Source organism: Eucyclogobius newberryi, unplaced genomic scaffold (genome assembly GCF_026437365.1).
Source record: "Eucyclogobius newberryi isolate DKJ021-1_F unplaced genomic scaffold, fEucNew1.0.hap1 SCAF_19, whole genome shotgun sequence".
Classification (NCBI taxonomy): Eukaryota; Metazoa; Chordata; class Actinopteri; order Gobiiformes; family Gobiidae; genus Eucyclogobius; species Eucyclogobius newberryi.
In genome coordinates this window covers 14,313,816-14,340,772 of record NW_027315823.1, presented here as the reverse complement: position 1 = coordinate 14,340,772, position 26,957 = coordinate 14,313,816, and the positions used below count along the sequence as shown (strand labels likewise).

The 26,957-nt window shown below is 37.9% G+C and overlaps 3 protein-coding genes across 5 annotated transcripts in view; 2 read left to right on the top strand and 1 right to left on the bottom strand.

Moving 5' to 3' along the window:
- cers5 (ceramide synthase 5) overlaps nt 1-19,250 on the top strand; it is a 37,215-nt gene extending 17,965 nt beyond the window's left edge. Inside the window, exons 6-10 of one of the 3 annotated variants that reach the window (XM_072451803.1) lie at nt 814-906; nt 4,392-4,520; nt 5,487-5,593; nt 13,064-13,220; nt 17,412-19,250. In XM_072451803.1, coding sequence (XP_072307904.1) covers nt 814-906; nt 4,392-4,520; nt 5,487-5,593; nt 13,064-13,220; nt 17,412-17,672 — 747 coding nt within the window. In that variant the 3' untranslated portion in view covers nt 17,673-19,250. Of the gene's footprint in view, nt 1-813; nt 907-4,391; nt 4,521-5,486; nt 5,594-13,063; nt 13,221-15,577; nt 15,687-17,411 lie in introns of those variants that run through there. The other 2 variants (XM_072451805.1, XM_072451804.1) reach the window with 2 other exon arrangements.
- Nucleotides 19,251-19,454: 204 nt separating this feature from the next.
- cox14 (cytochrome c oxidase assembly factor COX14) lies at nt 19,455-19,840 on the bottom strand. Its single transcript, XM_072451807.1, has one exon. It carries the CDS (start codon nt 19,829-19,831, stop codon nt 19,655-19,657), a length of 177 nt encoding a protein of 58 aa, XP_072307908.1. The 5' UTR covers nt 19,832-19,840; the 3' UTR covers nt 19,455-19,654.
- A 1,425-nt stretch (nt 19,841-21,265) lies between these two features.
- Nucleotides 21,266-23,018, top strand: bcdin3d (BCDIN3 domain containing). The gene is made up of 2 exons (XM_072451806.1): nt 21,266-21,493; nt 22,456-23,018. Exons 1-2 carry the CDS (start codon nt 21,296-21,298, stop codon nt 23,002-23,004), a joined length of 747 nt encoding a protein of 248 aa, XP_072307907.1. The 5' UTR covers nt 21,266-21,295; the 3' UTR covers nt 23,005-23,018.
- Nucleotides 23,019-26,957: the final 3,939 nt, after the last annotated feature.

Sequence of the window (26,957 nt, the reverse complement as noted above, 5' to 3'; positions counted from 1 at the left end):
ACATCACAATATAATATCAAAAGGCACATGTTCAACCAGTTTTTGTCTGAAATTGTGGGAAAGATTATGTATTATATTGTGGGAATATGTTCTTTAGCCATGTTTCCACTGGTTCAATTTGGAGCAGATTTGTACAGTCAAAGGGTCTCTTATTGTCTTCCGTGAACTGCATTGGTCTATTTTAGTGACCCAAAGCGCACCCTGAGCAGTTCTTGCTTCCAAAGAGGTCAGGCTTACTTTCGGTTCCCGGCACGTTTTTGAGCGAAATGATTGGATAAGAGAGAACGCAGACTCTGGTGAAAACAAAACCGCAAAAAACATATATATACATATCATAATAATAAAAAATTCTCTCCAAATTCTGACTTGATCTTGTGATAAACCGCCGTGTTTCTAGTGTTAACTTTATTTGTTGAGCTGACAATCTGCTTCCTGTTTATGGACACGACAAGCGCTCGCATCAAGACCGAAAACATTGTATTTCCAGTGAAAAATGTGACTTATTATTCGTATTAACATTATCCAAACCCAATGCCTTACATAGAGAGAGACGTTAAAACGCAGTGTAGAGCATCAGAGAAGTTGGATAAATGCAGGAAATGCTGACGACAAACCGGATGTTGTATCTTGTTTAGTTGTTTGTTTTAGTTTTGAGAAATGCACCAATTAAAGTTGCAATTCTGATTTGTTTGCGATTAGCTGTGCAGCCCTACTTAACAGTCCTATCCACAAAAACCTGTGAGCCCCAAGATCATTGTTATTGCTCACCACTGACATAACTCATGATGGAAATAATCTCTGTTGTGGTTTTAGTCGCTGAGTTCTGGGATGTTTCGCCTCTACGTGATGCAGCTGGCGTTCTACTGGTCACTCATGTTCTCACAATTCACCGACATTAAAAGAAAGGTAAGATTCTATGCACAATTATACATTTACTACCATTGTGCAACTTGTATAGTGCCCAGAGGTGGGTAGTGCACTTTCTACAGTGAAGAGTACATAAGAGTGAATACGAAAGGAGGGAGGAGGACATTTGGACAGCTCAGTAGCTCAGTTGGTAGAATGCTCGTCCGGTGATCTTAAGGTCTTTGGTTTGAATATGATATGAAAACATCCCTGGTAAAGTGCTCAGATCCACAACGGCCCACAAGTTGATGAGTTGAAGTGTTTTTCACCACTGTAGAAAATAGGTGTGGGCGACACGGCAACAAAAAATTTACCCAAGTTTGCATTTTTTGAAAGTGTACGAGGTGTGCAAGTGCAGAAGGGAGCAGGGCAGGTGAACAGGAGACCTGGGACAGTTCGCAGCGCTTCAGAGCGTTGTGAATGCGGTGAAGGAAAAACAGTAGCTTGAAACGTTTGTTGTTAAACAGCAGTTGAATTGATCACAAAGCCACAATACCAGATGCCATGGCGTACAGGAAGTCTGGCCTTTACTCCAAACTGCTCTGTTTCGCTGTTCATATGACATATTGCATATTGTATCCGCACTCTTATCACTCCAAGTCAATTTTATAATGATTATTTATGTTCTTATCTGTTTGTGTTGCAATTTTAATGTACGTAATTAAGACTTTATTTAGCTAAAACCCCCTTGTCAATATGAAACAGTTTTTAGAAAGAATCATCAGGGTGTTTCATAATGAACAGCCATAAAGGACAGGTCCATCAAGAGCATAGCAAATGAGATCAGTCATGTATACTCTTCAATAACACTGATTCAAAGCACCTAATGTGTAATATAGTATTATTTTTGTCAAACCAAAGTCTTTAGTGCTACTCTACATGTACGCATACAAATATGACATGACAAAGTGTATGTTTCCAGTCTATTGCTCATAAATGAAACAGAAATATGTTATATATAATAGAAAAGTATTTGTTAACTGTTAAATATTATGGTTAGTGCCTCTTTAACAAGCAGCTTGTCATCGTCCGTTTATGGCGGCTCATTGTTTGGACAGAGAAAGTTTAACACGTTTGACAGTGATTACTTCAAACATCACTTACTTGCCCTGACGTGAGTTATGGTTGGAGTTTCCAAGTATGGAGGATATTAAAGGAATCTCGTTGTGCAGGTTTTCTCAGTAACTGCAAGATATGAAAAAAAGAAACATAATGAGCCATATATTGTACATAATTGTTGGTTTAAATGAGCTATTATTAAGTTAAATCAACATATTTAAACTCTTTCCTGTTTACGTTACGTTCAGTTTATGTTTCAATCAATTACAAAACAAGGAAAAGCTACTCGAGGTGCAATATTTTAAGGCAATAATGTCCCCAAAAACGTGGTATGTTGCGTTTTAGTACATGATTTTGAACAATGTTTCAGAATAAGCTGTTAGCCACGCTCACTCTCAGTTTGACGTCAAAGTATGTCCAACATCTCTCATTGGATAAAAAAAGAAAAAGGTCTGTTCCTGGCAGTTACTTCCTTGTCCCGATCATCGAACAAAAAGCCTTTGAATGCTAATGCGCATAATGTACATTTTCCTTCTCAAATAGCTGCTTTTTGTGTGCGATTTGAATGCATCGTTTCCTGTTGTGTGAAGCACTTTGAATTGCTTTGTGTACCAACTGCTCTGCGAACACACTAGCAGGTATAGCATATTTTTCTATATATACTATATACTGTTTGTGGAGTAAATGGCTATTTCCTGAACTGAAAGAAATAAGTCAGTGCTCACCGGTGGTTTAGTGGTTTAGGAGGTTTGCACTCTCTGTTCCCATTAGCCATCTTGTCTAAAAAAAACTAAGCCTTTTGTGCCAGAAAACCTCAAAATAAATTAATAAATGAAGTCAGGTGCAGGCTCATGCTCTTTGTATCAGCCCTAAACTTGGATAACTTGAAATGGTTGAAGTAAAATGTGCGTCTGATTTGAAAAAGGAATTGTTTCAAATATAATCCCACTATTTTGCATTTGTGGGTAGAAGCCAAAGCCAACTTCTGGGGCGAGTAATAATGCCTCATACAACATTTTAGGTGATAATTGAGTGGGAATACTTAATGCATTGCCCGATTTGTGACCGTATGTGGTGTTTTTAGTCTTGTGCTGCTCTGTGGAGGCCTTGTGTGTGTGGTTGTCATGTGATTAGGAGCCGGGTCTAACTCTATTAGAATTACACAAATTCCTCACAGTGGGACAAACCGACAACTCGCTTTCCTTTTGCATCTGGATTTCTGAATGATCCTGTTTTACTGTTATTGTTTTGCGTCTGCCCAAGAGATTTATCTCCAGGGACTTCCTGGTGAAAGAAAAGTTAAATAAAGTCATGTTTTTGTGGCGCATCTCAAGGTAGCAGTTGTTTCCCCTGCCAAGATTTACTGCTACTTGTCGTGTACTTTGAATCGGAAAATAAATAGTAAACAGTCCAAAGTGGTGTCCGCCCACATATATATATATATATATATATATATATATATATATATATATATATATATATATATATATATATATATATATATATATATATATATATATATATATATATATATATATATATATATATATATATATATAAAGAAAGAATAAGGAGGGGCGGAATCCAAAGAAAAGAATGTTGAGGCTTCGGAATTTCAAAATAAAAGTTCCATTTAGTCCAATGTTGGTCAAAATTAATGTTTCCATTTTCAAGTTGAGTCTCGACATAATCTTTATCTTGATAATTTTGAGTAACAGATATAAAATGAGACATATTATGTAAAAACGACTTTTAAGAGCTTTTAACTTTGTGTAAATGAGTTGACAATTTTAACATTCAAAGTTGTATTTAGAGTGATTCGTGCATGTTTGAGAACTCTTTATTCTCCATTTCTCCAACAATCCATGTTTTTTTTTTTTTTTACTGTAAAGAGGCAGGAAAAAATCTCCATTGTTTCTTTAATTAAGTCATTTTAAATACTACTACTACTACTACTACTACTACTACTACTACTACTAGTACTAGTACTAGTACTAGTACTAGTACTACTACTACTACTACACAAGTGTACAACCATAGTGGTAATTTCTGATCATCTGGAGCAGCTTGTTGACGTCTGTGTTGCTTCGCGCGCCCGTCGCACCTGTCAGCTGCACATGTTTCACCTTCAGCCGTATGTCTGACCACACTGTTCATCTTTCACCCACATCGGCACCCATTTTTGTCATGTTTTCTCTGTTAACGTCTATAGTTGAGTCAGACACCACCAACAAAACATGTTCAAATAAGTAAGAAATGACTATAAATGTTAATTTCCTTACATTCGGCAAGTATTTTTTAACTTTTCCGAACTATTTGTGCGTGTTTTCCATTCTATGTTGAACCCAAAACAATGCAGACTTGATTTAAAAAAAAAAAAATACATTATTTCATGTTTAATGTGGTCCTGCTTTGTCTTCCCGTAGGACTTCCTGGTCATGTTCATTCACCACCTGGCGACAGTGGGCCTGATCAGCTTCTCTTATGCCAACAACATGGTGCGAGTGGGCAGCCTGGTCATGTTTGTGCACGACGCCTCCGACTTCCTGCTGGAGGTCAGAGAAAAACCTCTTCTTTTTTCTTTTCTTTTGAGGCCATCGTTAGTGAGCGCGCGAGCCTCGGCGCTTCCTCTGAGCTTCAGTTCACTTAAAAGATTTACTACAGCATTCGAGAGCTGCACTGCTAGTTAAGATGAAAAAATATGACCCGTTTTGACAGGAGTATGAAACAAAAAAAACTCTATATAGATTTAGATGGGGCTGTGGAATTTTGGGGGGAAATTAATCTAAAAATCTAATTTTGTTTGAGTTTTTTATACAATATCTACCAAGAGCATTAGCATGTGACTGAAATATGAACTGCAAAACTAATATAAGAATCAAATTTCAAAATAAAAATATTTGGTAGCAGTTTTTGTTTTCAATAAAGAGAAAGGATATTTATTGTTTGGAAAAAAACAAGCATTTAAAATTTGATCATTTGGACAAATCAAAATTTGGATATTCTTTAAAATTGTAGTCATTACAAAGAAATAAAAAAGCATATTTTTTGTCGTGTAAAAAAATAATAAAATAAAACCTGCTCTCAGATCACAGCAGTTTAGCTTGACTTTTATTTCATGAACAGATACAATTCTTAGTCGACAGTGGGACATAAATCAGAACTGAACCAGGTCCAAAGCAGGATTGAACCCAGATAAATCATGCCATTAATCGCAAAGTACGGATTATCAGCATTCAATGAACAATTCAAAAGGTATATTAGGTTACAATTTAGTCCTTCGATCCTGAAACAACATCTGGATCAGCCATGGATAATCTTGCAATCCAATAACTATTCACTTCCCCCCAAATGGTAATATGGAGTTCTTGGCTTCATGTTCAGTCTGGTGGTGCCCCTTGGAGCACATGATTCCCCCTGCACTGCGTGTTATGTGCATAATGGGAGCGGCGGCACTGATGTAAACCACACAAATAGTTAGACTTCACATTCACATAACGTATTGTTTGTTTTTCCCTCAGGCTGCCAAAATGGCCAACTACGCCAAGTACCAGAGAGTGACCGACTCTCTCTTCATTATGTTCAGTCTTGTGTTCTTTGTCACCAGGCTAATCATTTATCCCTTATGGTGAGTGCACAAAACAAGCTGTAGTTGTGTTTTTTGTCATATAGTTTGTGTTTTTTATTGTATTTGTTGAGACGTGAATTGAATTATCTTTGGAAGACAATTTGTGTTGTCTGATATTTTTTATTTTATTATTTTTTATTGATATTTTTGCTTTTTTGTGAGATAAACAAACAATAACAATAACAACATAAATGAAAAATAGACAAAAAGACAAAATATAAAAATAAAAACATTAAAAGATATATATAATTTTCTGATTAATGTTTTCTGATTTTGAATTAAAAAAAAAGAGTTAATTTCCAACTCAGACAGTTTAAACCGTGAAAAAAAAAGTTTCCATTCTCAGTTTAAACATTAAAAATTAAAAAATGTACCTTTTAAATATTTAAAAGGTACATTTGGGTAGATATATAATAATAATATCATCCCTCTAAATGTATTGGTTGCATGGTCTAGAAAAAGAATCCCATTATTTCCTCTACAAAGAAGGCGTGTTTGCATTACTCTTTGTCTTTAGTTCTGCAAAATAGGAAATTGGTGAATCTGCTGATGTCTATTTTAAGCAGAATATAAAGGCAATGTAAGATCATAACAAACAGTAAAAGTTGGAGTGAAAATATACATGGTGTTGATAAGAACTAGCCGGAGGTTAACATGTTATTTCCTGCTGTACACTTTCGATTGCTGGTTCCTCCCCAAAGCTGGTTTTACTTGCTCTCACTCTCTCGCAATGTGTGTCCTCCATGTTGCTATGATGAAACTTGGTAAAACACATGTGGCAATTTCCAACGTGCCCTCCAACTAATTTGCATGACTCTTCGTTCCTGCCACCGTTACTGTATTGTCACAAACTATAGTTATTTACTCGTGGTCATAGTCTTTTTAGTCACAACCTTTATTTTAGTTTTAGTCAATGAAACGTCCTGCTAGTTTTGTGGACTGTATAACCCAGAGACATTCGTTTTTATTCAAATGAGAATGATATTACTTTGCCCTGCTCTTATGTTGAGTTTGCATAGTTTGCAGAAGTGGGTTCATCAGAAATCGGATACTAATCGTTACTAAAACTAGTATTGAAACTAGGGGTGTCAAGATTATGAGGTTAATCGATAATCGTGATTATTCAGGTCTCAATATAATCATAAGAACCCAAAAATAATAATCGTGACAATTTTAGAAGCAAAATTAAGTATTTTCCGGACTATAAGTCGCAAAAAATGCATAATAGAGAAAAAAACATGCGGTTGCAAGTGTGAAAATAACAAATAATATCACATATAAGTCGCTCCGGAGTATAAGTATATAAGTATAAATATAAGTTGTACCCCGGCCAAAACTATGAAAAAATTTTGCGACCTATAATCTAGAAAATAGGGTATTTTTTGTCCAATCTATCGTCCAAAAAATAGACTTGCATGTAATTAACTTTTTTCTCTGGCTAATTTTGTCCTATTTAACTTTATTTTGTCTGTCAGAAAGGACAATTTTGTAACGTCTGTCACAAACTTGAGGGACAGTAACATGTCAGACCACAACAATGAACTGAAATGAAAGAGTTCACTGTGGTTCGGTCACCGTCTCAATACTCCTGACCAATCGTTAAATCATAATGTTTTTTCTCACAATAATCGTAACTCTAAAATGTGATACTGTGACATCCCTAATTGAAACTCATTTGAGCGCGTATTGATATGAAAAATACATGCTCAAATGATTGTTATATGTATTTTTCATATCAATACATGCTCAGTTTTAGAACTGTTTTAGAAAGATCTTGAGCTGTATCAGAACTATTGTAAGAAACATAAGGAAATTACTATTTTGTGTGCAATATTACATTCTGCAAGGCATCTTTGTCATCCACTCAGAACTTATTGTATTTGGGCCTCAAAACTCCTGTCATGGGCAACATAAATGAATACTTTTGGAACTTACTTCTGAGAAAAAAGCCATAAAATTGGATGGCACAAACTACAAGAACTGGACCGACAGAAACAAAAATCACATATGTACAATTTGGAAATGGACAAATTTGACAGAAACTCAACTACCGTAAATGGAACTTTTACTTTGGATTTAACTGTGGCTTAACTTTCTTTTTCTTTGGATGCCTTACTTTCCTAAATTCTTCTTTCCATTTTTACCCAATTTATGTCTCTCTAGTCCTGTTTTTTTATTCTTTATTTTATTATTTTTAAGTTTTTTAACATTTTGTGCTCCAATTCCTGTTCCATTCATTCCTTATGAGGAATCAGCCGAGTCTTGCTAAAATAATCAATAATTAATTAACACAAAGCGGAGAGCAAGTTACAGGTGGATAATTACAGGCAGCAAGATTGAGACCTTTACGTGCCATGTAAATATTTGGGACATCTGTGTTTATAAAAGTAAATGTTTTTGTCTCTAAGCTAATGCAATACAATAAATACAATAAATGTAATCAATCATGTTAAAACGACACCAGAAACTGAAATCACCGGATCACAAAAACACTCAACAAGTTTGTCTGCTTTAGATTTCAGTTCATGTATGTTAGCCTTTCGCTATTTGACAAGAACATTTAGAAATATTGACTTTTCTAAACGCGTAGATTTCCTCCAGTGACATATCGTAGGTGAAAGTCTTAACGTGCTGCCATTTATTATCCATCTGTAACTCGCTCTCTACAGTCGGATCTTTTTCATTTCAATTTATTTGTGCAAGACTCTGCTAATTCCCACAGAGAATGAACGGAATAAGAAGTGAAGATCCACACTTTTCCCCAGCACTATCGTGAAAAGGGCCTATTGTCTTTTACCATCGTTGTGGTATCTAAATCGAGTATAAACTTATTGCGTAGTATCAAAATAAAGATAGAAATTTAGCTCCTTGTTAATACATCCTATTACATTCTCCAAGCAGTATTCAGACATCAAACTTGTTCTTCTGTTTGAGTCATTATAACAACAGTACTGCAGTAAAACGTCTGGTTACTTTTCCCGCTGTGAGGAAGTCTTAACAAGTGACAAAAGCGTTGCGTTGACAATATAAATGATTTAGCGTTTGTTTCTTGCACAGAACCTTCAGATAAGATTTAGTTTTTGTGGCCCATCCTTTAGAATACCAGATTGTGTGCGTTATGCAGTGTTTTCGTCATCCCAATTCCATTCACTTAAAATTATGTATCAGTTTTTTTCCCCTCGCTGCTATTTCTAGGAGCCCGACTTTGTTCTTGAGTAATGCTATTTGGAAATACTCGTGTTTAAATGTTTGGCTACTCCTCTGATGGCTCTTCGTACACTTGTGTGATCACAATCCTAAACCGCCGACCAAGAAACAGGATGTCCCAGCGTGGAGAAGCGACACAATGGTGAAGCAGTGAGTGGCTGGTCATGTAACCGGAGCTCCTGTATTCAGTGTCTTGGTGCGGATGAGTGATAAGAGCTAGTGTTGCCATTGAAGGTGCTTTCAGTTTGAAAGGAACACCGCTGTGGGGGGCGCGGGGGGGCAGCAGACGTACACCTGTCCATCACCAGTGTCATGCACGCACATGACCTCAACACGCCTCAACGTGTAATACAGGAGAGGAGAGGAGGGAGAGGAAGGGGGAGAGGAGGGAATGGAGAGGAGGGAGAGGAGGAAAGGAGGAGAGGACGAGAGAGGACGAGAGAGGACGAGAGAGGACGAGAGAGGACGAGAGAGGACGAGAGCGGACGAGAGCGGACGAGAGCGGACGAGAGCGGACGAGAGCGGACGAGAGAGGACGAGAGAGGACGAGAGAGGACGAGAGAGGACGAGAGAGGACGAGAGAGGACGAGAGAGGACGAGAGCGGACGAGAGCGGACGAGAGCGGACGAGAGCGGACGAGAGCGGACGAGAGCGGACGAGAGCGGACGAGAGAGGACGAGAGCGGACGAGAGAGGACGAGAGGACGAGAGAGGACGAGAGAGGACGAGAGAGGACGAGAGAGGACGAGAGAGGACGAGAGAGGACGAGAGAGGACAAGAGAGGACAAGAGAGGACAAGAGAGGACAAGAGAGGACAAGAGAGAAGGGGGGGAAAAAAAATGGATTCAACTTCAAGATCACAATTGCTAAGTATTTGTTATTTTTTTTCAAGCTCTAGTTTTATTCATGGCTAGTTAACCCGGTTTAAGCCCTGGGTCTGTACAATAGTTCAGATGTGGGTTAAGGTAAGGTAAGGTAACTTTATTTGTACCCGAGGGTAGATTTGGTTGCAGGTAAAAAGAGTGGGCTGCTCACACACACATAGACAACATTAATGACATTGACAGAAAACGGGCAGTGACACAAAAGAGACGACTAGTGCTCCAGACATAAAGGCATGGATAAAAAGTATACAAACAGTTAATAATGTCAGAATACAGCGGATAAAATACAGAGTAAAAGCCATCATATATACAAAAAAGAATAAATAGATAAATAGGGTTAGTCAGCTCTGAATCTCACAACTCATGATCTCATAACCTGGTTTGACACTAGTTCTGGCCTGAGAGCGTCCTGGGACCTGGTTTAGTTCTTACCGTGTTTACAGCTTGTGTTTGTCGCCTCACTGTTTTCCCTGTGGAGAACCATTAGGAGAACGTCACGGCAGCTCCAGGAGGCCTCATTATCCAAATCTCTTCATGACTTCAACTGCACTGGGAGATGTTTCGCACCAGTTTAACATCTGTGATTGGATCCTCTTAAAAAGGGAAGAGAAGATATCAGAATACAGTTGTCTCGATTTCGATACATTTTGGTGTACCGTATTTTCCGGAGTATAAGTCGCACCAGCCAAAAAATGCATAATAGAGAAGAAAAAAACATATGTAACTGGAGTATGAAATGCGGTTGCAAGTGTGAAAATAACAAATAATAGAGAGTATTAGTATAGATATAAGTATAAGTCGCACTCCGGCAAAAACTATAAAAAAAAAAGGTGCAATTTATAATCCTTCTCTAAAATTTGTGATACTTTTCAGCAATTCTGAAAACTGTACTCCCCGTTTTAATCCACGACGCTCCTCTGTGTTTCTTAAGTCCACACACCTTCACCAGCCCTGTTCTGAGCACGGCGGCGCTCAAACTGCCTCTGCTAAGGTGCGCCGTGTTTATAACTTTTATAAGGGAAGATTTGCCATTACTTGGCATTGAACCCATCTATCGCCATGGAAACGAGAAAGTGACTCGACCGGGCCAAGTTGAGCCCAGTTGTAGTAAGAATGGAGGTTTGTCAAGGTTTTTGTTTTAGCAGTAAACACCTGTAACTGTATAAAATGCAAGATGGGTACGTTTAATGCCATACTGTGAAACATTCTGTAGAAAAGTTGCATAGTGTACCTTTAAAAACATATACATGAAGTGCAGCTCCTGTTGGTGTATTTTGTGACTTTTTTTTTTTTTTAAGTTAGAAGAAATTTAAGACTAAGGTGTTCAAAATAGTTTAAAGGGGACATACGGTACTGTTCCCCTTCCCCCTATCCCCGCCCACTTCCTACACTGACACGCAGGGTTCAGGACTGTTGTCGCCTTTTTTCAACACCGAGTCGTGCAAATAAAAACCTACTGCTTGTTACGGTGAAATGAAACTATTAAGAGGCGGGGCTTATCAATCCTGCATTTGAAACAGGAAGTCAATGGTCCTGTTTGTATAATTGAGATCAGATTTGATTAGATCAATTTGATGGTTTACAATCAGCAAAATGTAAACTAGTAATCCACGTACAGTACAGACCAAAAGTTTCTTTATTTTCATGACTATGAAAATTGTAGATTCAGATTAAGTGGATTACTAAAGTGGATTAAAGTAAGGAAGGCAGCAGGACCTGACGGCATCAGCCCCAGGCTCCTTAAATCCTTCGCAGATTAACTTTGTGGAGTTATGGAGCATGTCTTCAACATGAGCCTGAAGCTGAGGGTGGTACCACAGGTCTGGAAGACCTCCTGTTTGGTCATACAAGTACCTGGGTGTTCATCTGAACCACAAACTGGACTGAACTCGGAACACAGACGCACTGTACAGGAAGAGCCAGAGGAGACTCAGGTCTTTTGGAGTGACAGGGCCACTCCTGAAGACCTTCTATGACTCTGTGGTGCATCAGCTCCTGTACGGTGTGGCCTGCAGGAGCAGCAGCATCACAGAGAGGGAGAGGAAGAAGCTGGACAAAGTCATCAAGAAGTCCAGCTCCGTCCTGGGCTGCGCTCTGGACTTGGTGCAGGAGGTGGGGGACAGAAGGGTCCTGGCTAGATTCACATCTATGCTGGACCATGAGTGTCGCCCCCTGCAGGACACTCTGTCCGCTCTGGAGAGCAGCTTCAGTGAGAGACTGATCCACCCTCGATGTGTGAAGGAAAGGTTTCGCAGATCTTTCCTTCTGCTGCTTTTACAACAAACACTGTTAACCCTGAACACGCATGTGCAATACTCTGACATAATGTCAATCATATCGGTGCAATATTCTCCATCCATATAACTGCTGTAAATAAGAGTTTTACTACTGTTACTATTTTTTTTTAAACTTTTTATTAAGAATATAAGAGGTTTTTTATAAGAGCTTTTCTATTTTTTTTTTTTTTTTTTTTTTAAGTTTTCTATAAGTTATCTGTCTTTGTTGTTTACTTCTGTACCTACTTTGTGTTACAACACTGTAATTTCCCCATTGTGGGACAATCTTATCATATCTTGTGCTTTGATTACTGCTTCACACACTCTTGGCCTTCTCTTGATGAGCTTCAAGAAGTCGTCACCTGAAATGGTCTTCATCAGTCTTGAAGGAGTTCCCAGAGATGCTTTGCACTTGTTGGCCCTTTTGCCTTCACTCTGCGGTGTGTGTCCACACTTTGGTCTGCACTGTATGTTGTAACTAAGTATTTAAAAAAGAAAAACAAAAAAGCACAATATCTCTCCTTTAAAAATGCTGCATAATACTAGGGCTTTTAGTCATTGGTCGATTAATCGGTCAATGGTGTCATAGTAGACAAAATTCAACGCTATTTAATTTGGATTATAAGGATTTATATGGAACAACAGCAAAAAAGAGAAGACACTGAATCTGCTTTTTTTCTAAATATACTGTTCCCTTGTACTGTTCGGTATACCGTATTTTCCAGACTATAAGTCGCACCAGCCAAAAAATGCATAATAGAGAAGAAAAAAACATAAGTTGCACTGGAGTATGAAATGTGGTTGCCAGTGTGAAAATAACAAATAATATCACAAATAAGTATAAGTATACAAGTATAATTATAAGTATAAGTCGCACCCCAGCCAAAACTATGAAAAAAGGTGCAACTTATAGTCCGGAAAATATGGTATATGGTTGTTTTTGCATGAACCCCTAGTGGTGTAGTGTTGCGAGTGCAGTGTACGTCAGATAAATGGAGACGCTTAATAATTTTCCAGACATTTTGCCGTGCCACGTCCACCTGTCAGTCGACCAAAACAGAGCTCTTTCTTCTGTTCTAAACGTGCCTTTCTCTTTGTGTCCAGGGTGTTGAACTCCACCATGTTTGAGAGCTGGGACATCGTGGGGCCGTTCCCCTCGTGGTGGGTCTTCAACTCGTTACTGCTGGTCCTACAGGTGCTGCACATCATCTGGTCCTACCTCATAGCACGCATCGCTGTCACGGCCATGGCACGCGGCAAGGTCGGTCCCCCCACCTACACCGGATGTTACGCTTTAGTGCGGCGTAGTAGACATTATTAATGATTTATTTAAAATAACATTAAGTGCTAAAATCCATGTATAACGCTCATTTAATTTTATTTATACACACTGAATGATAAAGTAGGGTTGTAGTTGTTCGGTCGATTATTCGGCTGATGGCGTTTTAGTCTTCCAAAATTTTCGACTGTCATTATATAGATCGATATGAAAAACAGTATGGTGAGTTTAATCTTTCTGTTTAAATAGCGAGTGCAGTTTGGGTCAGATACATCGTGATAGTTCATAGGTTTGGGAGCTTTTTGCCTTTTTAGTCGTTTAATCCATCGGCAGGGCATGTTTTTTAAGGAGACCAAGAATTTCTTTAGTCGACTGCAGCCCTATGACGGAGTGATGTTATTTAGTTTGACATTTTCGGATGAACTCTGAGTTCTAATTTTGAGGGAAGGTTTCGTGAAAAAATATTGAAAGACTGCTCAGTAGCGCCTCCTCGAAAATGGATTAACATGGGGCCAATGGGAGCCCGACGCCAAAAAAGTCGCAGTAAAAATATGACGCTCACTCCAAAAATAGTTAATATGAGGAAATGTAAAAATTGATATTTACTTTTGGCATCTCCTCCTACAGTTTTCATTGAAAACACTTCAAATAATATTTGAAGTTGTTATTATGGCCACAAGAATTTGAAGCTGATACTCTTTCGGGTATGGTCATTGTGAATTTTTAATAAGAATCTACGTTTTTTTATTTTTTTATTTTTTATGTTAAAGGCGGTATGGATGATTTTTCGTCGATTTGAGAACGCAGGCGGAAGTGCGCATGCGCACTCCCCCGTGCGGACTGATACAACACACACGTGCGTTTGTTTTTTAGCGCAACGGATCGCATCACATCTCTCGTCTCCCGTAGATTTCTGTCCACTTCTGAGTCAGCTCGAACTGTCTTTCTCCGTCTTCATTTTGCCCCGTACACTGAGGGAACTATATTATGATAGATCCATGCGCTTAGGCACGCGGAAATGTGGGGACGAGCCTGACGCGGCTGCAGGTGAGCGGTAGGTGCGTTGTATGAGTGATACGTGGCAGGACAAATGATTTATCCACGCCACGAGGAAATATGATAAAAAAAAATTTGCTCGTCCATACCACCTTTAATGGAGCGTTTCTACTGCCCTCTCCAAACTTAATATTTAATAAATTATATTCATAAATACAATCTATTTGTTGTAGACAACTGAAAAAATGTAAAACTTATTAATTTGTGATGGGCACAATGTGACAAAATCACGTGACTTTTTTCCGTTTTTATAACAGAAAAAAATGCCCGAAAGAGTTTCCGCTACCATTGTTCTTTATTTTTATTTTTTTCCTCCCACCAACAACCAAAATTTTTGACCCACTAAACGTTAACGTTAACGAAAACTAAATTTGTTTCTACCCAAAATTGTTTTTTTTGTTTCTAAAAAATGTTATGAAGTAAAATGAATCACTAGTGCCACCTACAATTTCAAAATGCATTAGACTTGACCTCATATCAGGACAAGTAAAACATTATATTATGACCCCACCCACCCCGCGGTCACAAGGGGGCGATGGCCTTTATCGCCGCGTGCGGTTTTAATAATAATAATAATTATTATTATTATTAGGCCCGAGCGCCACAAGCTGGCGAGAGGCCTATAAGTTTCGTAAGGCCGTGCAAGCCTTTGCACGGCTGCGAAAGTGAACGAAATCGAGCGCGAAGCGCTCGCCCACTTCCAAACACTCACTAACGCACTCCTTCACTCACGCACGCCCCGTGCATACTAATTAGTAGTAGGAAAATGGAACATTAAAATGTGCGGCAGTAGGCGTAATAAAAGGACAATTGGGGCGCGTTAGCGCCCCCTCCTCTTGCGGTGTGGCGGCGGCGTGGCGAGGGCCGATCATTGCCGCTTGCGGCTATATTTATTATTATTATTATTATTATTATTATTATTATTATTATTATTAAACTTGGCGTTCGAAGTGATGTTCCTCGCCACATGGAATTTTTTTTTTTTTTTTTCATATCTGTGGCATTCTTGTCCTTTTATCTTGCCCCATCCTTATGCAGCAGTAAAATGTTAAATGTAACAGGAAAGCCCAGTATTCATTTAGTTGGAAAGTTTTAAATGAATTGAACTGAGAACTTGATACACACATTTCAGATTAGAAATGTCTTTCTTAATCTTTCTAATAATTCTCTTGTGTGTTCTGTGTGTTCCGTGTGTTCCGTGTGTTCCGCGTGTTCTGCGTGTTCCGCGTGTTCCGTGTGTTCCGTGTGTTCCGTGTGTTCCGTGTGTTCCGTGTGGTTGTCAGCAGATGCAGGTCTCTTCACCCTCTGGACTGTGGGAGGGCATCCCTGTGTCTTTCTCAGTCTTTGCCCAGTGAATCTCCTTGTCCTCTGCTTTTCTATAAACTCTTGGCATCTTTACCTGCACTATCCCTTATTGCTTGTAAGTTCTTTTCAAGCTTCAATTTCCTTTCAATTGTTTAGAGACAATTGGCTAGAGACGCAGGTAGTAAGGAGTTAAATTATTCATGTTGTCATGGTAAATTCACTGGAATTTAGGGCTAGACAATGTATACCAAAAATATGATAGTGTGTATATACATTAAATATTTATTATAAAGCCCAGTATGTAACTTAGCCAAAATACAGAATAAAATAAAAGCATATTTTACATCTCCACAAACCTAACTCGTACTTGGCCTGGAGGAGCCTCCTGCTTGTTTCCATGGTTTCCAATATTCCTTAGTATGGCATAAAACTCCATGAAAAATGTTACAAAGTGTGGTTTTAACTCTGTATTTGATGTGCCACCTCCAGAAAGTTACATACTGTTTTAACTTTTTTTAACATTTATTATCAAACCTATTCAAATACAGGTGTTTTCATCTCTAAAATGTTTTGCTCTATATAATTATAATAATACACTAATAAAAATAATCTAAAAAATTATAGTTACTGAATTGAAATTGTGGAATTCAGGCACTTTTGTCTGATCGTTTCTCTGGATCGTTCTCTTTCTCTCTCTTTCTTTCTCTCGCTCCTTTTTTACAGTATAGCGTATAAAACATACTTTGCATACGTACAACTACAGTAGGTGGTGGTAAATGCACCTTTTCAGTTATATTTTAAAAAATGATTACACGAGGATGAATACTCTTACTTGACAAACCTACCCACGTCTGCTTAAGCAAACACACTGTCGTCAGTTTATTTAATGGTTTTGTTTAGTGTCAGGTCACAAACGAGTGGCTTCTGATGATGAGTAATGCTTTAACAGGGTGCTGAATGTCCCACTGTTTTGCATTAGGGAGACAAGGTGGTAAAACTGTCTGAGGACTCCCTCCGGTGGTTAGTGTGGACATGACACATTTGCATTTGAGGCAGGGCTGGTTGAAAATGTGCCATAAAACAGAAAAGTATCAATTACACAGGCACAAAGCCCAATGTCCTGGAGAAAATACAGCCTTTCATTGGCCTTGGTTTGGTCTTAAAGGAGACATATCAGGTTGTTTTTCAGGTACTTAGTACTGAATTATAACACAAGTAGATCATTTTACATTTTGTTCATTGTAAACTGCAATATTGATCTAGAATGACAGAATGGTTCATTGGGTTCCTGTTCAAAACTGCAGAACTGATAAGTCATAGTGACATTTTACTGTAACAAGCAGCAGAAGTTGTTATGTGACTTTTTAGAATCCAACATGTGTCACTTGGATTCTACTCTTTTCTTCTTCTTTGGTGTTTTATGGCGGTTGGTATCCAAGTGTTACATTACCGCCACCCACTATAGTTCTACGTTTTAGACTTTGACTTTTTCAAACAATTGCAGCAAAGTACAGTGTTGTGGCGGGGATAGGGGGTGGGTGAAAACAAGAATTTTCTGAGCACCCGAGCCTCAGTTATCAGAAATTGGAAAAAGGGTTTATTGCCATTGTCTGCGAATAAAAACGAGATTCCCAAACTAGGAACTTTTGGAAACGACAAATATAATAGCATAAAAGTAAAGAATACGGCATGGATAAAAAATTGGGTTAACTAAATAAGATAAAAATAAACTTATACTAAATACTTTGACTCACAATTTACATTTTAGTCAGATTGAGTGCAAAAACTAACTCTTTATTGGCCGTTTTGTAGGTTGGCAACGACGTGCGGAGCGACATCGAGAGCAGCTCAGAGGACGAGCCGGACTCCAACGGCACAAGCGGCCCAAACGGCACAAGCGGCACAAACGGCACAAGCGGCACAAACGGCACAAGCAGCACAAGCAGCACAACGGGCACAAACAGCACAAAGGGCACAAACGGCACAAACGGCCACTGTGCGGGCGCCACGGGCTGGACCATCACAGCTGGCGGCGACGCGATGTCACTCGTGCGTCCGAAAGCATCGTTCTGATCACCAGGCGTCGCCCACACACTCGACATTGTGCTGTCGGCGAATCAAAGCACAGACGTTGGAGCTGGAGCCGTGACGTGTGGTAAAAGAAACAAAAACAAAAAACAACTTTGTGGCTGGAGAGTGTTTGAAATTTGGGATTGATTTTGTGTTGCGTTTGGCTCCACTTGTTAACGTTTTAAAAGTTATCTCCCAGTTTTATTGGTCAGATGAACTTAACTATATTATTACATTCAAGGGATAGTCCAGATTTTTGTATGGAATGGTCCATAAGATTCTTGTGTTTGTTTTCCAGCATGGGTCTGTGATTCTTTTGGATTAGCAAACAAGAGCAATCGTAACGACCAATAACAGTTTGGGCTTCAGCCTTAGTGGCCTTTTTCAGCGTTCAACAACTTCAAAATGTACCATACCAAATATTTAAATGATTTTCTCATTTTGACTTCACCCGTTGTAAATATCAGTTATAGTTTTGCACCAATCAAGTAGGTTTTTGTGGAGAAAAGTTGAGAAATATGTAGACAATGACAGGAAGTGACATCACACCAGGGACTATTCTATTCTGGGATAAAATGTTTTTACCTTAACTACATTTGATTTCAACCTGTCATAGGCACTTGGAGAGAAAGAAGTTAATGCTCAAATCAATCACTCTAGTTTTTAAGTATGTTTTAGACTTTATTTAAATGGAAAACTTTTTTTGTTTTATGAATACCAATATGTACATACAAATAAACTAACCACTTTATTAGTTAAGTAAAAAACTAATTGTTGTAACCAAATGATTTCTAGGTTCTGAAAAGGTTTTAGAAAGCCTGATTGCTCCGGTCTGCTTCTCCAAAAACTACAATGATTTGGTGTGAACTACAAACTTGCTTTACTGTATCTATTAAACCAGGCATGTCCAAACTACTCAGACCAATTTTTGTTGGCCCTCCGGCTTCCTGCTAAGTTTGTCCAAACAACAAAAAGTATAAAAAGAAGTATTTTTACTGTAAAATTGGACAAATTCAAGCATTTTGATGTTTTACCAACCTAATATTAATGTTCCAAGTCATATTAAAGGTGCGGAGGCATTGAAACAATATAAAATACAATATTTTGAATGATTCACTTAATTCGTCATTATCAGGTTGTTTGTGGCCCTCTGCTCCGTATAAGTTTCAAAATGTGGCCCCTGGTGATAAAAGTTTGGACACCCCTAAATATAATAATATGAAAGTATCCACACCAGAGCACAATTAGGCAGTGCTGCTACAGAGGTGCACTTCAGACTACATAACGTCAGTGAGAAAGATGTACATATGTTCTAATAAATAAAATGGGAAACCTGGCGTGTTGGTCCAAAGAGCAATGTTTTAAATGTTTTTGTTCATAGCAGCAAGTTTGGCCCTTTGATATTTATTGTGGATTTAACTTGGCAACTTTGTGTTCATGTTTGTTTTACTTTTTTTTTCTACTTCTGAAACCAAAAATATTGACATTTTACCTTGTCACTGCCTGTTGAGACTGTGCTAAATTGTATGTTCACAATTGAGTGCCTTGTAAATCTATTTCAGAATATATGCCTTTTGAAAAGCTGGCTGTGTTCTTAATTTATACCTACTATTTTGTTTCACTGAGTATAACAAATATGCAGAACAAAACACTTATTTTATGCTGTCCATTGCACCCCAAAACATGTATTAAATTATATTAATCTACTAATGAATGGGGACGAGTTGCAAAAGATTAGAGGATACGGCTTAAAAAGATGGATATTTAAAAAAAAAGACAAATGTATACATTCATGGCATTTAATATATTAGAAATGGTTGCCATGACATCAGTGATCACAAGGGACAAATGCAAATATAATCTTGATTCATTTGCTTGATAAACAAAACGTCTCTAATTTCACCCATCTCTCTTTCCGATGAAGCCAAATGGAAAAGAAGCAACAAATATCCACAACGTTATTTAAAACACTCCAGTCCATTATGTCAGTCTTTTATAACTTCCGGGTCCTGGTTCTCAGCTGCTAGCTTGAGCTGCTCCTGCCTCTTTGCGTAGCGATAGCCCCTCATCACACACAGGTAGCCTCCATAGACTGTCAACAGCATCATGGAGGCGGAGAAGGCTCTGTAACCCATGTCTGCGAAGCGCTTTCCGGTCACCATTGTGGATTCTCTGCAAAGACAACAGAACTGAGTTTAGAAGGAAGAACTCATTGGAGATTAATTTAAATAAAAGGATAAATAATCTCAGCGTAAATGGCTCTATAACACACAATTTTGTAAACGTATAATAAGTATTAATTTAGTGTATATGCTCTGTAAGGTTGGTAATCAAAGGGTCCCTTGTAATTTTATACAATACATGGTACCATTATATCACAATTTTATGATGCAGTAAAAAAAAAGAAAAAACGACATTTGAACTGTATTCCTTTGTCAATGTATCGCATGTATTGCAAGAAACAAAAATATTGATTTAAAATACACCAAATAAATATGAATTGCAATATATCCATATAGTGGATATTACCAAATGCAGCATCACAAACGATATTCAAGCACACCCTAGTGCACTGTATGAATGACACTGTGTGACAACTTAAAGTTCTTACAATAAGTTGTACTGTGCAACTTTTCTATTAGAGTGTCCTTCGCCTGCTCGTCTCCATGTCTGGAATGTTCCACAGTGTGTCATTGAACTTTTCTATCTCCATGGAGACAAGCAGGTGACCACCAGGTCAGATCTGTGGGGAGACAAGTCCACTTACAGTAAGAATGCAGGTTTTTCTGTAGTTGAATAATACAAGATAGGTAGGTTTAATGCCACACTGCAAAATTCCAAGTAGGGCTGCAACTAACGATTATTTTTATTTTTATTACTAGTCAACTGGTCAATTATGTAGTTTGTACATTAAATGCATGGTCTTTGTTATTGACATGTCTTTTCATATGTGTTTTAGAGTGTGTATAGTTCAGATAACAATTACGAACAGTAATGCATCACATCAATTAACATGCACATTGCTTACACAATGACAATACCTTGTGAAAAAATGCCCCTTAAACCCAACGCAATGTAGGTTATAAAGTGTTTGATTATATTTGTGTTTCCAATACGAGTATATACAACGAAAGTAATGAACAAACTCATCATTAGCTACACATCATCATGCTACTTGGGGTCAAAGACATTTCCGCGTTAGCTCCAAACTTGGCCTCTTTTTTCTCACCCCCCTAAGAATTATATAACCAACATGAAGAGTAGATAAAAGTCAGGAGTTATTTTACCTTTTAAACAATCCAGGAGAAAATCTGAGACTATTTCAGCCCAATGTCATCACCTGAGCATGAAGTTAGCCGCTAATTCGTGGCTAACGCTATCTTTCGTAAAGTATGGCGTCTCAGAAGGGACATACGCGAAATTGAAAATATAATTAATTAAAATACTGTTCATGGTTATACAATATGAATACATAATTAATGGCATTATTTCCTAAGATAAACTATACATTATTAAAAAGCTAGCAAGTGGTTATTGGTATATGATAACTTGTAAATTAAGTAAGTGGACGGACCACAGCTTGTTTTATTTTTCCACACGGAAGCATTTTAAAGTAGCACACAACAATGGCAGCGTGTTCCAAAAGCAGTGAAGTTGAATCTGAAATAGATGATCCAGGGGCCGCTCCCTTTGGTAACTTTATAAACTATTACACGTTTAATCCTCCGGAAAACCGTCTGAGTCTAATCCCAGCTTCACTGTTAAAAGATTTGGTTCACAGCGAGGATAAGACACTCATTCTGGACGTGGGATGCAACTCTGGGGTAAGAAGACTAGTATCTGCATTATAAGTGCAGTCTGAAAACAGAGAAAAACGTGGTATTATTACGTGTATATATTTACGTGCGGTGCATTTATAGATAGAGATTATATATATTAGAACGGTTCCCATCTCAAACGTAATCTGGACACAACAGATCATGTATGCACTTTTGTAAAAGACCCTTAAAAATCCTGTCATAGGAGTGTTCAAAATTCTAGAATGGAGGCGACTAGAGGCAAAAGTCAGGTAGATCATACCGCACTCAGATTGAAAAAAAGAAAAGTTTATGGTTTTAACAACCAATCAGTTAGAATTTCCAGGGTATAAATTTCACTTACTTCGTTTCTCTATATATATTACTATTATATAAAATATGTTTATAAAATGAAAAACGATTGTTTCTGTAAGTGTTTGTCCAGTAAAACATACAAATCCAGATTTTTCTTTGACGGGTTGCAGTGCTGGAATTGAAGGATGGGTCAAATGCAGAGGACACATTTCCTTTGATCACATTGTTTAGTCAAATATGAAGTTTTGAATTGATATATTTTCAAAGTTTGTGAATTAATAAAATATTTAAAGATTGAAGACAGTTAACAATGTAATTGAGTGTCTGCATGATGACGTCACGCAGACGTATAGTATTTTCAAAAGTATTAGTAACCGATTTCAACAAGTTATACCAGAGAGCGAGAGCGAGAGAGAGAGAGAGAGAGAGAGAGAGAGAGACTATATTATAGACTATATATGTAAGAAAGCTCAAATAGAGTACAAGGTTTAAAAATAACACAATCCAAGTAAGTATTGTTGCTCTTTTCTGACGCATATTGAAGATATAAAGAAAACAGTTGATTTTGTCTCTAGGAAACGAATGGCTGGGTGCAATGGTTTCAAAATTTATAGGAAAATATACACAGTCAGTTTGTTCATGTCTTATTTATTTTTTCTTAACGTACATTTCAGGAGCTGACAGTGGCTTTTTACGAACACCTCCATAAATCCATGACTGAAGAGGATCCAGCTCAAAGACCTGTCCACATTCTGGGTTTTGATCTGGATGAAAATTTAATCCACCGCGCCAACCAGACCAACCCTTTTCCCGAAAACATCTCCTTCATTCACTTGGACATAACGTCGGACACTGAAGCCCTGCAGGACTACCTCAAACGGCACGGCTGCTCTCGCTTCCACCTCTGTCTGTGTTTGGCCGTGACCATGTGGGTTCACCTAAATCATGGAGATTCAGCTTTGCTTCAACTGCTTTCTGACCTGTCTTTCTACTCTCAACACCTTTTACTTGAAGCCCAGCCCTGGAAGTGTTATCGATCAGCAGCAAGAAGACTAAGAAAACTGGGCCGCTCGGCTTTTGACCATTTTAAGAATTTGGGAATTCGAGGAGATGTGGCTGAAACTGCAAAACAGTATTTAGAAAAGCATTGCGGCATGGAGTTTGTGCAGAGTTTTGGGAGTACAACGTGGGAGCGGAAACTTTTGCTTTTTAAAAATGGATAAAAACAAGACATTTGGATTGTAGAAAAAGCTTCAGTTGTAGTCGTCTGGACTCAGTTTAGAAAAAATAGACGTTTCGACTCTCATCCAAGAGTCATTGTCACTAAAAGAATTTAGGCCTAAATTCTTTGGGGCGTGGTATGTGAAGTGTATTGCCTAGAGGACACGAGGGTATGCTCTGGTGGGAGAGGGAATCAAACCCTTGACCTATTGAGTTATGGTGCCGTTAAAGGGGCTGTTTTGATAAGTAGCGTAATAAAGATTTTAGACCGTCCCATCTTGAAATTAACACCATTTATTTTCTGATCTAGTTCAATTTATTTGTACAACATGTGTGTACAGTGTATATTCTGTCTGCAGAAGTCACACGTAAGCAAGATGGAATACCATTTTTACCAGTGTCGGCGTGCTCATTTATGAAAGAAGGGGCAAGAATCAGAACGTTAAAATCAATCAGATGTTTAATCCCTGCCATTTACAAGACTAATACAGATAAACGGAGCGCTTACCTAAAATGCCCCTATCAAATGTGAGGCGTCTTACACAGGCGTAGTCCGGACGCGCCAAAATCCCTGCTCCGCGTTATATTTATAACATTCAGATATTAGGCGGAATATGACGGTTGACGCCTCCTTCCAGTATTCCTCCATGAGCTCGTTCGCACGTCCGTGGCCTTGAAGTTTGCAGCTGTTCCGGGAAGGTGTCCGTCCTTAGAGAATGTCTCAAAAGGAGCAGTGAGTGTCTCAAATGGGACAATAGACTATGTGTTGTGCTTATAAGGAGTTAACCCAAGTGTAAGACAGTCTAAAATGAATATTGTTGGTTATACTTTTAATAGTTTCATAAAATGAATATAGTTGATTATACAATATAGTAACGGTTAACATATTTAGATTCCCCTTCACCAGTAACATGTTTTTAAAAATCTATATTTAGTATAGTAGTTTATGGAAAACTCACACCAAACATGTCCAAATATAACTTAGAATATATTGTAACATTGTTTTACTAGGGATGGGCTGATATTTTCTTTTAAGGATATTTTTCTTTTTCGTAGAGATTGATGAGCACAAGTTGCAAGACCCACAAGTTTACTTCAACTTGTGGGTCTTGCAGTGGTTTGAATATTGATAGAAATTGTATCAAATCTGCAAGAACAGCAAGACTAATGTCCGATCTGTATATTTTTATATAATACGTTAAGAAACCACATTCTTTAAGGAATATAAATAGCTTTGTAAAAGTGTGTGAAATAAACCAAAACAGCTTTGTAATTTTCAGCATTTTAATTACAGAATACTAAAAATAACATTACATAAAATGTCTTTTTAATGAAACAATTGAATATTAAAAAGATTGTAAATTTTGTAAAGTTAGGATATAAAATCTTTGAACAGTGGTGCATAATTGAAAAGAAAAATATTTTTCATAAAATGTATATATTAACTGTTCTACTACATAAAAAATGAGATGGACACAAGTCGCAGACAGACGAGATGAGTGCCGTTCACCGCAGTGGCCTCCAAAAAGTTTCTGAAGTAAAAAAAAAAAAAAACTTAACTTGAGATGCACAGCACACACCACAATCAGCTTCTCAAATCAAGTCTAGGTCTCAGAAAAATAATACAGGTTTCATTTACAAGGAAAGGAAAAGAGCTCCAAAGACAAAAAAAAGTGACTTGGTGACTGCTCCCAATATCCACACACCTCATCATTTGGGTCCATAATTTGCCTTACTCTAACTGGCCTTGGTTCAAAAGAAACTCCTACCATTTTTTTCCACAGGTTAAAACGCTGTACAACATTTTAGAGAAAACTCATACTTTAAAATGGCTCCAATTTGAAAGGGAAATATCACCTGGTTCTGATGCTTTTCCGCTATGTTAAAAAGCTATCTACTGTACACTTAAGATCCGCAACCATCATGGGAATCATTATACAAACATGGGACGGGGGTGGGAAATGGGGGACATGCATATTCCATAACTAATGTGCTCCTTTCTTTGTCACCAAACAGACCCTGTCGATCCAACATGAGCCCTTGTAGTTAGAGATGTTAAACGCCACAACTTTAACCATTTGCCCAATCTTCACATTCTCACATCCTCACTGGCAAGTCAAGTCCAAGCAGAGGTAATCTGGTACATGTCCTGAAAATGGGTACGAAGTAGTCACATTTTTGGGGGTAAAATGTAAAGTAATTTGGATGTTATACAAGAGTTCATGAAACCATTAAGAATTGTAGAAGTTTGAATCTGTGTCGTAGAGAAAATTGTAATTATTTCAAAAACAATGCTCCAAAACATTAGGTACAGTGAGGAGAATAAGTATTTCAACACCCTGCAATTTTGCAAGTTCTTCCACTTAGAAATGATGGAGGGGTCCGACATGTTCATGGTAGGTGCATTTTCACTTTGAGAGACAGAAAAATCACAATGTAGGATTTTCAAATAATTAATTTGTATGTTACAGCTGCAAATAAGTATTTGAACATCTGCCAAACAGCAAGAAGTCTCCCTCTCAAACACCTGTTAGTCTGCCTTTAGAAAGTCCACCTCTTCTCCACTTATTCATCTACATTAGTAGCATCTGTTTGAGCTCATTAGCTGCAAAAAGACACATGTCCACCACACAATCAGTCAGACTCCAATTACTGCAACTACTGTTTGGAGCAACAGTCAGTCTCCCTCTGACTGGGGCTCCATGTACGATCTCACCTCGTGGAGTCTCAGTGATAAGAAAGGTGAAGAAATCAGCCCAGAACTACTGGAGAAGCTGGTCAATGACCTGAAGAGAGCTGGTCAAGAACCACAGGAAACGTTTGACCTCTGAAATGGTAAATAAAAAGGCTTCTGAACCATATTCACAGATTTTCTCAGATGTTCAAATACTCATTTGCAGCAATAACACACAAATTATTATTTAAAAAGCAAACTGTGATTTCTGGATTATTTTTTTTTAAAGATTCCGTCTCTGTGGAAATGAATCTACGATTAACATTTCAAACCCAACCATAATTTTTAAGTGGGAGAAAATGCAAAATCACGTGCTGTTCAAATACTTACTTTCCTCACTGTAAAAGTGGAATCAATTATGTCTTGATATATGTACATTATTATCAAGATGGCCAATCTTTTTATTAGAACCAATTAAAAAATTATAATCAAAGAAAATCTTCCCATTAACAAATAGTTCAAATTGATCGATTTCCAGACCAATTTTATTTGGAAGGAGCAGTTTACCCCCTGCCAATAAAATGACATGTCGTGTACAATTTGGGTAAATATTTGTTAAAATACATAGCATTTTTTATCGCATGGTAAAAACAGAAATAAACCTGTCCTGGCCAATTCAAAGTGTTTGAGTCTATGAGTCCACATACAGGGCATTGTTCCTCGACAATGATCACACGAATTTAGTTTTATTCAGAGTAACGAATTATGAAGTAATAGTGGTTACCCAAATGAAAAATAAACCTACCACATTAACACTTTGACAAATGAAGACGTTGGAAACATGGATTTCAGTTTTGGACCAAACGAGTTAGAAGATCACCCAAAGCTACATGATTTTCGCTGGTCAGTGGCTCAACAGAAAGCGGGACAATTCGCTTGCGCTTCGATTTTTTTTCTCTTTTCACGAATGCTGTTTTTTCAGTTCAAAAAGGTCCCCCTGAGTTAGTGCACAACACATCGATTCAAGCGACCGGTTTAAGAAATGCACAAAAATTAAAATAAAATAAAATAATTCCAACGATTTATAATCAAGCTCACGATTAGCTTTCGGGAGGGACAGCGATTAGTTTCGGGGGGGAGGAGGAAAAAGAGGGCGAAAGTTCAAAAGTTGAAAAAAAAAACGAGTCCTGCTCTTTTACTAAAAACTCTGACGTGTCGGATCTTGTTATGAATGTGCGTTGTTTTGAACAGTTCGCCTTACTAAAAACTCTGACGTGTCGG

What these genes read in the sequence shown, in the direction of transcription:
- bcdin3d (XM_072451806.1), top strand. Translation starts at nt 21,296, where the DNA reads ATGGCAGCGTGTTCCAAAAGCAGTGAAGTTGAATCTGAAATAGATGAT. An exon ending in ACGTGGGATGCAACTCTGGG is followed by an intron (nt 21,494 to 22,455) that starts GTAAGAAGACTA and finishes CGTACATTTCAG; the next exon opens with GAGCTGACAGTGGCTTTTTA.
- cox14 (XM_072451807.1), bottom strand. Translation starts at nt 19,831, where the DNA reads ATGGTGACCGGAAAGCGCTTCGCAGACATGGGTTACAGAGCCTTCTCC.